Source organism: Trachypithecus francoisi, unplaced genomic scaffold (assembly GCF_009764315.1).
Source record: "Trachypithecus francoisi isolate TF-2019V2 unplaced genomic scaffold, Tfra_2.0 Lachesis_group11, whole genome shotgun sequence".
Classification (NCBI taxonomy): Eukaryota; Metazoa; Chordata; class Mammalia; order Primates; family Cercopithecidae; genus Trachypithecus; species Trachypithecus francoisi.
The window spans coordinates 26,172,749-26,185,803 of record NW_022681456.1 but is presented as its reverse complement, the minus strand read 5'-3'; the positions used below and the strand labels follow the sequence as shown (position 1 = coordinate 26,185,803).

The window sequence follows — 13,055 nt, the reverse complement described above, 5'->3', positions numbered from 1 at the left end:
AGAGAACTATTAAGTCAATTCTATTTAATACTTAGGGCACCTACAATTCGTTAGCGGTATAAGGAAGGCAGTCCCACGTCTAAATTCTCAGATTTGGCGGATCGCATGGAATTCATTAACATCAGACTCATTAAACACCCAAATCCATTTCCCACGGGCTTGTGACTCACCGCCACCTGTTGATGCCCACGTTGGAGGAGCCGGCGAACCAGGGGTCCAGGATGTAGACGCAGCGGATGGTGTCGGCGCCCTGAATGCATTCCTTCAGGGCGGGGTTGTCGTGGAGCCGGAGCCCCTTTCGGAACCAGTGCACTGCGTTCACCCCCATGCCGGGGGCGCGCGGCGGGTCCTCCACGGAGAAATTCAAGGAACGAGGCTCCGGCTCATAGCCGACACCTTCGCTTCCAAGAGAATAGCCTCACCCGGGGAGTAAGGAAAGGGCGGTAGAGGGGGGACAGGAAAAAATGACTCCAAGGAGGGGACTGGAGAAGGCGGGGGCGCTGGAGGCGCAGTGAGAAGATGAATGGAGGTTGCCCAGTCGGCGGAGTCCGGGTTTGACGCCCTTTAGGAGCCCGCGCCCGCCGCAACCTCCTGGAGGCGACGCATAACTTCAAGGGCCTCGGATCTCCGGAGCCTGAGCAAATTCCACGAGCTCGAGCAGCCACGACGGCCCGAGCTGGCACGGACGGCCCCAGGAGGTTCGTCACGGAAACCTCGCCCCACCAAGGCGGCTCCTAAAGACAAAACGGCCCGCCCGAGGTGAGTCACCGAGGAGAACCGAAGGGGAATGAGCCCCTGTCAGCGACGCTGTCTCTCGGCCCAGAAGAAAAGACCAGGGACGGAGGCGAGAGGCGGTGGTCGAGGCTGCTGGACGGTTGCCGGCCGGTGACCGGTCCCGAGGCTGCCCGGGTGACTCTGCCGCCGCCGCCGCGTCAGCGGCCTCGGCCCCGCCCCCGGCTCCTCATTGGAAGACACTCTCCCCACGTGACCACCGGCACCTCACGTTTCTGAAGTGTGTTTACTACACTGACTCGGAGGGGGAATCTGCTCGCGCTTTGGTCGCTTTTGGAGGGGCGGCAGCCGCTTGATCCCAGAACTGTTGACCCTCGCCCACATGCTGAGCTCACTGGCTTCGCCCCTTTCCTGTGCCGACTGGAAGGCCGCCCCTTGGAGGCAAATCGTGTTGACCACAGGCCCCTTGTGAGGGAAGGCTTAGCCCCGCCCCCAGGGGGCCGTGAGCGGGCACTATTGGCCGAGGCTCGCTGAGACCCGGATGAGCACGGGGCTGCGGGGAGCTCGCGGGCGCGCGCGCTGCTCAGGGAGGCGCGCGTGCGCTCTCGCTGCGTTCCAGGGGGTAAGGAGCGCGCTCGGTGATTCCTCCCGTGGGATATGGGGAAGGCCTGGAAATTGTCCGGTGTCTTTCAGGAGCCAAAGGTGGAGTCGGGCGGAGAGTGAGGGGAGGATGGAGTGGAAGGAGGAGAGTGGGAGGCTCCACGTAGATTTCAAGGCCAAACCATGTGCTTGCCAGAGAACCCTACTTTGGAGATTGTGGAGCTGTGCCCCTCCACTCTCCTGGCCCTTGGGTGCCTCCTCCTCCTTGTACTTGTACATGCTCTGGGGAAAAGGGTAATTGGCAGGACGGATGCCAGGCATTCCTGGACTTCCTGGAATTTTTTAATACTAGCGATATATATCATCAACGTTTCACCCTTAATCTGTTACATTTAATGTAGTTTACCGGTCTCTTTGAGACTGGACGTTTGTCTACTTTTCCAGCGACAGTAAACTGCAGGCCATGCCATCCCCTAGATATGTGATGCCCTTAAATTCATTCAGTGATTACTTTTTGAGTGAACTAAGCCCTGTTCAAAGCACTAGAGATACAGGAGATACTTAATAAAATAGACACGGACCCCAGCCCTCTTGGGGTTTACAATTTGTCTCTTAACCTTTGCTGTTTTTTCCTCTATAAAATACTCTTCTTTGGAATCCAGTACTCAAGATAACCGCCTTTGAGCTACCTGGGATATTTCTACACACCCCTTTAGACTCCGATGAAATAATAACTAACTTCTGAAAGTATTCCTGATCCCTAGGGCAAATTTAGGACCTCCCTGGGTTCTCCACGTATGTTTCTGATACATCACTTATCACACTACTGTGAAAATTAGTTGAAAAGTGCCCATACCTAGCAATACCAACTCAATTCCCTCCGAAGTGTGATTTCTCAAGGACAGGGTCTGTATTCAGTTTTGTTTTGGTTTTATTTTTTGCATCAACACCAGAACAGAGCCTGATGTAGGCAAATGTTTATTTAATGAATGAATGAATGAGTGAGTGAGTACTGTTGGCCACCAGCGTGTTTGGCAACGTTAAGAGAAAGAAGGAGATGGCAATTCTTACCTGTTGATTGTGTGTCCCCAAAATTCATATAACCCTCAGTGACTATAAATGTGGCCTTATATGGAAATAAGGTCTTTGTACATTCTCAAGTTAAGATGAGGTCATTAGGGTGCACCCTAATCCAGTGTGATTGGTGGCCTCATACAATGGAGAAATTTAGACACAAATATATATATATATATATGCAAGGAAAATACCATGTAAAGATTGGAGTTGTGCTGCCACAAGTCAAGGAACTACTGGAAGCTAGGAGAAAGGCCTGGAACAGATCCTTTCTTAACACCTTCACAGGGCTGTGGCACTGCTGACACCCTGATTTTGGACTTCTGGCCTCTAGAACTATGAGACAGTTAGTTCCTATTGTTGTTCTAAGCCTCCCAATTTGTGATACTTTTTTACAACAGCCCTAGCAAAGTAATGCAGCAATAAAGTAAATTCAATACTCTAGAGCGCCAATCTGTCTGAATAGTCTTCCCTACTTCTGTTTCTGTTGCCACAAGAAGTATATACCAGCCTTTCTTTGGTTCTGTAAGAATACTTTTTAAATTATATATATGAATGCCATGGTTTGGCTGTGTCCCCACCCAAATCTCATCTTCAGTTGTAGTTCCCATAATCCACACGTGTTGTAGGAGGGACCCAGTGGGAGGTAATTTAATCATGGGGGCAGTTACCTTCATGCTATTCTCTTGATAGTGAGTGAGTTCTCACAAGATCTGATGGTTTTATAGGGGCTTTTCCCCCTTTTGCTTAGCGCTTCTCCTTGCTGCCTTTATGTGAAGAAGGACTTGTTGGCTTCCCCTTCTACCATGATGATCAGTTTCCTGAGGCCTCCCCAGCCATGCTGAACTGAGTCAAATACACTTCTTTCCTTTATAAATTACCCAGTGTCGGGTGTGTCTTTGTTAGCAGCATGGGAACAGACTAATACTGTAAATTGGTACTGGGAGTGGGGTGCTGCTATAAGGGTACCCAAAAATGTGGAAACACCTTTAGAACTGGGTAACAGGCAGAGGTTGGAACAGTTTGGAGGGCTCATAGGAAGACAGGAAAATGTGGGGAAGTTTGGAACTTCCTAGAGACTTGTTGAATGGCTTTGACTAAAATGCTAATAGGGATATGGACAATGAAGTCCAGGCTGAGGTGGTCCTAGATGGAGATGATCTTTTTGGGAACTGGAATAAAGGTGACTCTTGCTATGTTTTAGCAAAAAGATTGGTGGCATTTTGCCCCTGCCCTAGAGATCTATGAAACTTTGAACTTGAGAGAGATGATTTAGGATATCTGGCAGAAGAAATTTCAAAGCAGCAAAGCATTCAACAGGTGTCTTGAGTGCTGTTAAAAGTATTCATTTATGTATTCACAAATAATATGATTTGGAATTGGAACTTATGTTTAAAAGGGAAGCAAAGCATAAAAGTTCGGAAAATTTGCAGCCTGACAATATGATAAAAAAAAGAAAAACCTATTTTCTGAGGAGAAATTGAGGCTAGCTGCAGTAATTTGCCTAAGTAACCGGGACCCAAATGTTAATCCCCAAGACAATGGGGAAAATGTCTCCAGGGTATGTCAGAGGTCTTCACAGCAGCCCCTCCAATCACAGACCCAGAGGCCTAGGAGGAAAAAATGGTTTTGTGGGCCAGGCTCAGGGTCTTGCTGCTTTGTGCAGCCTTGGGACTTGGTGCCCTGTGTTCCAGCTGTGGTTAAAGGGGGCCAAGGTACAGCTCGGGCCATGGCTTCAGGGTGCAAGCACCAAGCCTTGGCAGCTTCCACATGATGTTCAGCCTGTGGGTACACAGAAGTCAAGAATTCACGTTTGGGAACTTCTGCCTAGATTTCAGAGCGTGTATAGAAATGCCTGGATGTCCAGGAAGAAGTTTTGTGTGGTGGCAGATCTCTCATGGAGAACCTCTGCTAAGACAGTGCAGAAGGGAAATGTAGGGTTGGAGCCCCATAGAGTCTCCACTGGGGCACTGTCTAGTGGAGCTGTGAGAAGACAGCCACTGTCCTCCAAACCCCAGAATGGTAGATCCACCGACAGCTTTCACTGTGCACCTGGAAAAGCTGCAGACACTCAACACCAGCCTGTGAAAGAAGCTGAGGGGGGGCTGTGTCCTGCAAACCCACAGGGGCATAGCTGCCAAAGAGCTGGGAGCCCAGCTTTTGCATTAGCATGACCTGGATGTGAAACATAGAGTCCAAGGAGATCATTTTGCAACTTTAAGGTATAATGACTGCCCTATTGGGTTTCAGACTCACGTGGGGCTTGTAGCCCCTTCATTTTGGGCAGTTTCTCCCATTTGGAATGGGTGTATTTACCCAATGCCTGTAACTCCCTCCGTTATATCTAAGAAGTAACTAATTTGCTTTTGATTTTACAGGCTCATAGGTGGAAAGGACTTGCCTTGTCTCAGATGAGACTTTGGACTTGGACTTTTGGGTTAATAGCTGAAGGAGTTAGGACTTTGGGGGACTGTTGGAAGGGTATGATTGTGTTTTAAAATGTGAGGACATGAGATTTGGGAAGGGTCAGGGCTGGAATGATATGGTTTGGGTGTGTCCCCACCCAAATCTCATCTTGAATTGTAGTTCCCATAATCCTCATGTGTTATGGGAAGCATCCAATAGGAGGTAATTTAATCATAGGGGTAGTTATCCCCCTTCTGTTCTCATGATAGTGAGTGAGTTCTCATGAGATCTGATGGTTTTATAAAGGTCTTTTCCCCCTTTTGCTTGGTACTTCTCCTTGCTGCCTCCATGTGAAGAAGGGTGTATTGGCTTCCCTTTCCACCATGATGGTCAGTTTTCTGAGCCCCCCCACCAAGCCATGCTGAACTGTGAGTCAGTTAAACCCCTTTCCTTTATAAATTACCCAGTCTTGGGTATGTTTTTATTAGCAGTATGAGAACATACTAATACAATGAAAACCCTGGGGAGGATCCCTTGAGCCCAAGAGTTAGAGAGCAGCCTGGGCAACATGGTGACACCCCATCTCTACAAAAGATACAAAGAAATTAGCCAGGCCTGGCGGCCTGCACCTGTAGTCCCAGCTACTAGGGAGGCTGAGGTAGAAGCATTGCTCTAGCTGGCAGATGGAGGCTGCAGTGAGCCAAGACCATGCCACTGCACTCTAGCCTGGGTGACAGAGTGAAACCCTGTCTCAAAAAGAAAGAGAGAGAGAGAGACAGAGAGAGAGAGAGAGAAAGGAAGGGGAGGGAGGGAAGGGGGGAGGGGAGGGGATGAAAGGGAAGGGAAGGGAAGAGGGGAAGGGAGGGGAGGGGGATTAGGGAGGGAGAGGGGGAGGGGAGGGGAAAGGAGGGGAGTGAAGGGAAGGGGAGGGAAACCCTGTGTTCACTGTAAAGTATTAAGCAAATATTGGTCATTTTTACTGATGAGGATAAGCCTTGGGTCATCACCACGCTTAGCCTCCCCTCACCTATGCAGCAGATCTGGTATACAGAGCCGTGCCTTCACTTGGATTGCTTCGTTCTTCAGGACCCATTATTGTACTTTTTAAAATACAATGTTTTATGTTTCCTTTTAGGCAATTTGAAAGTAAGCAGATTGTGTCTAAAGACATAAGAATTGTTTTCAAGCATCCAAATGAAACAGTGGGAGATGGAGAGAATATTGATTTGTATAGAGTTGACTTACATTTGTGGATTGTTCATTCAATAAAGACAGATTTTTTTTAAAACAGGCAGCTGTGTGGGGGTGTGTGTATAACTTTCATGTAAACATAAAATGCTAATTTATTATAAAAGTGTCAGTAGCGTCAACTGCACACTCCTCAAATACTGAAGGGTTTTTATGGCATATAGATGATTTGGGGGAGGGGAGTTACCATTTAATACTAGCTATGGCTTTTGAGCACTTACTATGTGCAAACATATATAGATTATTATTAATCCTAGTAATCTTAATTATGCAGTTTATTAATATTTAATAATTACTTAATAAGAATCTATGCCCAGTTTGCTGTTGAAGAAACAGAAATTCAGAAACACAAATACCTAGTCAAACCTGTTGAAAAACTAATACTGTTTTTGGATCCAAAACTCTTTCCTTAACATATACTATCCCTCACTGACACACACACTCCCATTCTTCTCAGAGTGAATATTATGTATGAAGGGGGAAAGAAGAGGTGGAGGCCATTGTTAGGAATTATTTTTGAAATTCTGGTTGGCTTGAACATCCTGGTGGTAAGAAAGTACAGGACTAGGAGGAAGAGAACAGTTTGTATCTCAGCTTGCCATTAAATTAGTTGATGATCTTGAACAAGTCACCCAGGCTTTCTTGGTCTGACTAATTCATCTATAAAATGAGGGAATTGAACTACATGATTTCTAAGTTTTCTGTGCTATTTTAAAATTCTATGAATGTGACCCTGCGGTGAGCTCAGAAATATATGAGTCCTGTTAAAGGTTCTTTTAACTGCCAACAATGTTAGAAAAATCAATGTGTCCTTGGTTTCATGAACACTCTTGATAAAAGCATGTCAGATCTCTAAATTGAAAGCCTGTGTTGTCTCTTGACCCCATCTTGCAGAGGTGATTTTTGGCATGTGTTAATACACAAATAATGAAGGAGTAGACAGTCTGTTCAGCTCATTGAATCCTGATATGATGTGAATGTTGGCTGAGTATCCGTCACACTGGAGTCTTTGGGAGATTGAATTTAAATGTGTTAAAGGGTGATTTTTTTTGAGACAGGGTCTCATTCTGTTGCCCAGGCTAGAGTGCAGTAGCATGGTCATAGCTCACTGTAATTATTTTTTAAAGGTAAGTTATGACTCTTTTATGAATATAAAATGAACATGTCAAAAATTTAACTTAATTCATTAATTAATGAAGGAACCCATAAGATGTTACAATGGATTAAAAGGAGGATCCAAAGAGCAGTTACACAGATAGGCCATCATGCATCTTAAAATGAATTGGCTTAATATATGGAAAACTGACTTCTTCCACAGAGGGGTAGGGGAATGGAGATCAATTGTACTTTCACAGGACAAAATTCATTTGCATGTCCAAGGACAGGATTCATTTGCATTGCTGTCAATTATCTGCAATTTACAGAGTTATAAAATAGCTCAAATATAGCAAACAAAACAAAACAAAACAAAACTAAACTAAAATGATAGGCAGAGAATAACTTGAAGGGTGCACTGGTCAAGAGACCTAGTAATCTTTTTCGACCATTTCAAGATCATTCAGAATTTTTTGCTAACACTTCAGAGAGGTCCTCCATGTCTACCTATTCTTAAAAGGGTCTCTCTCTCTCTCACTCTCTCTCTCTTTTTTTTTTTAGACAAGGTCCCTGTCATCCAGGCCACGGAGTGGAGTGGGGTGATCACAGCTCAGGCTCAATGCAGCCTCGACCTCCTAGGCTCAAGTGATCCTCCTATCTCAGCCTTCTGAGTAGCTGGTACCACCACCATGCACTGGCTATTTTTTAACATTTTTTAGAGATGAGGTCTCCCTGTGTTGCCCAGGCCGGTTTCCAGCTCCTGGACTCAAGTGATTTCTCTCATCTCAACCTCCCAAAGTACTGGGATTACAGACATGAAAAACTGTGCCTGGATAAAAAGGATCCCTTCTTATTCTTTATCATAGTTCTCTATTTACTTTTGTCATGGCACCAATTATGATCTGTGTTTTTGTTCGTTTGTTTACTTATTTATTGTCAGTCAACCTATGCCTGCTCCAACCCCAAATGCAAACTCCAGGAGGGCAGAGTATTCGTGATATCATTACTACTTGCTACAATGCCTGGTACTCATCTCACAATTGTTCTTCTAGAGGCCCTGCTAACACCCACTTGATCACATTTAACACTACATTTCATCCATACATTGTATCAATTTATTGCCTCTCAGCTCCAAATTCATCTTTCATTACTTCCTCTCTGTTAATGGAATCAGACCCTGTAAGGATTTCATCTTTGCCGCTGGCACAATGCTAAACATTCTCGGTAGAGAGCATTGGAGGGAAACTACAGGAGGAAGGGGCTTCTCTTCCTAGTTCTGGTCTTTCTGTTTTCTTTTTCTTGTACTTATTTTGCCACTGACAAAGATGCCTTGGAGGAGGACATGCGGTAGTACTCACTTCTGTCAGGTTTCACTGGCATCTCTGCTGATGGATCCAGCAAGTCTTGCAGCCATCCCCACAGTTGGCTACCCAGCCTCAGCCCACCTGCATTCTGGGAAGGTGTTTCCTGTGGCCACTCCAATCCATGTTTTCTGCCCTCTGGCCTCTACCTGGTGAATGTAGACCCTGCCTGAGCTCAGGGAAATGCAGCCAACTTCTTCATTATCCAGGGGCTACAGCAATACATTCTCCAATGAGGTCTGAATCCCACCCTTAGAGAGAATTCCCCACACTCCCACTTCCAAGTTTGTCCTTCATTGGGTATTCTCCCTCAGTACTTTTGAGTATTATTTAGAGTTCCCCCTATACTTTTTAAATTAATCACCTGTTATAATTGATCATTCTATTTATTAAATATTTCCTGTTTGATTTACTGTGTGGTTTCTGTGTCCTGATTGGACACTGATTGATACAGTCCATGAACTGACCCAGTCTACCAGAATGTACTTGTGAACAGTTCTCTCTCTTGTTCTTACCCTTTTTCTTGACCAGGTACATTCAGAAAGTGTAAATAGTTACAAATGTGGCAATATGATATTGTGAAATATTAGCCAATGTTTTTTCCCCACAGATCTTTTTCTGTCCCTGTGACCATCCCCATGCAGGTCATTGGATGGGAGTCTTGTCACCTCAGAGGGGCAGAACTAGAGGACAAAGGTAGTCCAACATTTTTTGTTCTAAATTCAAGAGCCTTGGTCCAAATGTAAATCAGAAAAGATTTGCTGCTTCCAACTGCTTCTCCTCACACTGTATAAAAATCCTCCAGGCTGGGGTGGAATATGAGGGCAAGGAAAATAAGATTAAAATTATCTATCTTAACTAAAGTAAGAACAAAATATCTCATCTTCCCTTATCTAGGATTAGCTCCAGATGTCTAGATAAGTTTAGGGTGATCTGAGGGTAGAGGAGATTTGTGCCAGCTTCCCATCTGAAATCTGGAGGCTGAGTCTCATGGAAATTCCATGCCACTTTGCTGTGGCTCAGCACAGAAGCCTGTATGGGATGCAACTGGGCCTCAGAAGCCTGCAGGCTAAGAGAAGAGATGAACTTTTCTAGATTTCTCCTCATCTTCAGAGGGCCACAAAAATCACCTGAAAGACAAAACCAGATAACTAAGGGGTTATGCCAAGGGGACAGCATGGTACAAGGTATCACAAGAGGTTGTGCCCAAAGACCAGATGGGGACATGGGCATCTCAACACATGCCAGCCTGGAGAGAAAACATTTGAAGGCCAGACAGGATCATACATTTAGCAAATGACAGTGTAGACAGGTAAGGAACGTCAGCCAGATCAATACCCTTCCTTTCTGAAGATGTAATGTTCCTTAAGCATCTGGGAACAGAGATGCTATCCTGAAGAGAAGCAGGAGGCATCTCCTTAGATGTTTTTCAGAATTGGTTGAATTGCAATGTGAAATGATCAAAAAATTTTGAAATGACTCAGAAGGCCTAGAATTGACTAGCCCAGTTTTCAGCCAGTGACCAGACTGACACTTTAGTTTAACTCTAGTTTAGCTCTAGAAAAATGAAGGCAAGCCGGGCACAGTGGCTCCCACCTGTAATCCCAGCACTTTGGGAGGCCGAGGAGGGTAGATCACCTGAGGTCAGGAGATCGAGACCAGTTTGGCCAACATGACAAAACCCCGTCTCTATTAAAAATACAAAAATTAGCCAGGCGTGGTGGTGCATTCCTGTGGTCCCAACTACACGGGAGGCTGAGGCAAGAGAATCGCTTGAATCCAGGAGGTGGAGATTGCAGTGAGCTGAGATCATGCCACTGCACTCCAACCTGGGTGACAGAATGAGACTCCATCTCAAAAAAAAAAAAAAAAAGTGAAGGCAGTTACTCTTGGACTCTGATTTACAGACCGAAAAATATAGTAGTTGCTACTAAATCCCGCCAAATGTTATAGAAACTCCAAAGACCTGCACAAACTATCTGGCCCTGCTGTCTGGCCTGCCTCCACATCCTCTCCACGTCCCATCCATCTCTCTGGCTTCTACTCTTCCCACTCTCTCCTTACTCACTCCTTGCTCTTCCTCAAGCAGGCCAGCAATGCTCCCTCTGGCCTTGCTACTTCCTCTGCCTGGAATGTTCTTTCCCAAGACATTCTCATGCCTCCCTCCCTCATTGCCCTCAGGTGTCTGCCCCAGTGTCGCCTCCTCAGGGTGGACTTCTTACCTGTCCAGGCATCTATACCCCTCATCCTTCTCTATTCCCTTTATCCCCTTGATTTTTCTTTAGCACTCACCAGTACTTGATATTATATTATATATTTGTTTGGTTACCTATGTCTGTCCCCATCAAAGTATATATATTTGTTGATATTTATGTAAGTGAATATTAAGTGAATAAATGGTTATTCACAATATTTATTATATTTATTATTAATTAATTAATTATTGTTAATAAATATTTATTTAAGTGAATGGTTAAATGCCCAAAATACTCTAAATAATATCTAAGATAAATTGAATACTTGCTATATGCCAGACACAGAACTACGATATTAGGTACCTAATACTAAGTACCTTAGAGAACATTACTTAATTTTCACAATAGCCCCTGTGAGATAGATATTACTACTGCCATCTTATGATGAGAAAACTGAGGCCCAGAGTAGTTAAGTTCTCATAACTTGTTCTTGAAGCTAAAAGAGCAGGACACAAAGCCAGGCTCTCCCAACTCCAGAGGCTGTGGGTTGCCCAGCATACTCTACTGCCTCCATTGCACTGGTGTTCAGGTGCTTTTATATGGGTGCAAACCAAGGGCTATCAGAGGATAGGGGAAGGCAGAATAATCTTGGTTAAGAAAAACCTGGGAAGGCCTTCTGTAGAAAGTAGCACTTATACTAGGCAAATTTAAAACAATTTTTTTTGTTTAAAAAAAGAACAAAAAAGAAAGGATTCCAAAGGAGTAGATGGTTGTGCAACTTGCAGCAATATATTTATTAAAAATGTTCATGTGGTAAAGTCGATATATATAAGAAAAAGGTTGTCAAGTATAAATTGAAGATCTAATGAACAGTGACAGTTACCTGGAGGGGTATTTTTCATAACTGCAATATCAACAGAGCCTGCTGGTAGGAAGCAGGGAAGAAATGGAAAGAAAAATAGAGAGATGACACTGAATCGTGCTGTGCATTACTCAGAGATATCAAAGTGCTTCTATGGTGCTCAGCTCCGTGGTACTTGGGCATTAAATGGGGACGAAACCAGTCACTCTTGGGGTTGTTGTATTGAGATGGTAATACTTCGAAGAGGGGTCAGGGTAGAGAAGTGGATTTAGTAGTTGCTTTGTATATTAACCAAAGCCACACACACAAAAACAACTGGTAGGAGGTCTTTGAAGAAAGAACAATCAATCTGTTCTCAAAGCTAGATTTTTAAGTAAGAACAGTTAGTGGACAAGACCAACAGGCAAGTTTAGAGAAGGCAAGGTACACATAAATGCTGATTGTGAGAACAGACACTGCTCAGTCCACTACTTCCCTGGCCCACACCTCTCCGAGTCCCGGGACAGCCAAGAAGTTGTCTGGTGCTGGTGATGCCACCTGGAGGCTAGTGCAAGAAGTACAAGAAATTCCAGAAAAATCTATACAATACTTCAGCAAAGATGCACAATTAAAACAATAATGCTGATGGAAACATTGGTTGGAACGAACCACTTAAAATGTATACAACTTAACCACAATACTCACAAAAATAACAATCTTAGTAAAATGACAGCACAATTAAAAAGACAAGTTCTCATTAAAGAAACATAAGGTTTTACTTTTTAAAAGTGCTGCTAGCTTGATGCAAAGGGTATAAGAACACGTTGAGCGTATTGATTTATGGAGATAAGAATGTAATAAACAAAAGTTGAGTAGGACTCCACCTATGGCTAAATCAAGACAGGAGACAAACATGGGATGAATCATGAGTATCCTGCACAGTATGGTGTTCCTTCGTGGCTTGCTGTGTTCATCTCTGTAGATCTGCTTTGCCATTCACTGTTGTTGCTTAATGGAACAAAATGTTAATGTACTGGGTAAAATTGCATATGAATCATCATAGCTTTTGCCTTTCACTGACATCATTTCTGTATTAACCAATAATCTATAAGCTAATTTGCATAATATAAATATCTTTTGTAGTAGAAGAACCTGTAAGTCACTTTCCCTACCCAGGGCTCAAGAGGATCCTGACCTCCTGAGCATTCAGCATCCAACCCCCACCAATCCCTTCACCTGCCCCCCAACACTCCATTTCCTGTAGTCTTTGCAAACTTAAACAAGCTCGTGCTCACTCCTTTTTAACTGATGTGAATCTCAGTCTCCAAATCCTAATGTTGAGAAAATTTATTTTCTAAAAATCAGCTTAACTTCTCATGCCATGCCCCTACTCTGCCAAGTTGGTAGGAAACTGACCTCATTTTTTGAGCTTCCCTCTTATGTCCTGAGAGTCTTCAGACTATGCGGCCCCATGCAGTACCCACAATTTGGGGGCCCTCCGTC

At 44.4% G+C, this 13,055-nt stretch overlaps 1 protein-coding gene across 2 annotated transcripts in view; it reads right to left on the bottom strand.

Annotated features, from left to right (window-relative positions):
• CRY1 (cryptochrome circadian regulator 1) overlaps positions 1-1,240 on the bottom strand; it is a 112,094-nt gene extending 110,854 nt beyond the window's left edge. For both annotated transcript variants that reach the window (XR_004439612.1, XM_033220773.1), the window contains exon 1: positions 171-1,240. Coding sequence is in view for 1 of the 2 variants with exons in the window: in XM_033220773.1 (XP_033076664.1) it covers positions 171-328 (158 nt within the window). In the remaining variant the exon portion in view is untranslated. The remainder of the gene's footprint in view (positions 1-170) is intronic.
• Positions 1,241-13,055: the final 11,815 nt, after the last annotated feature.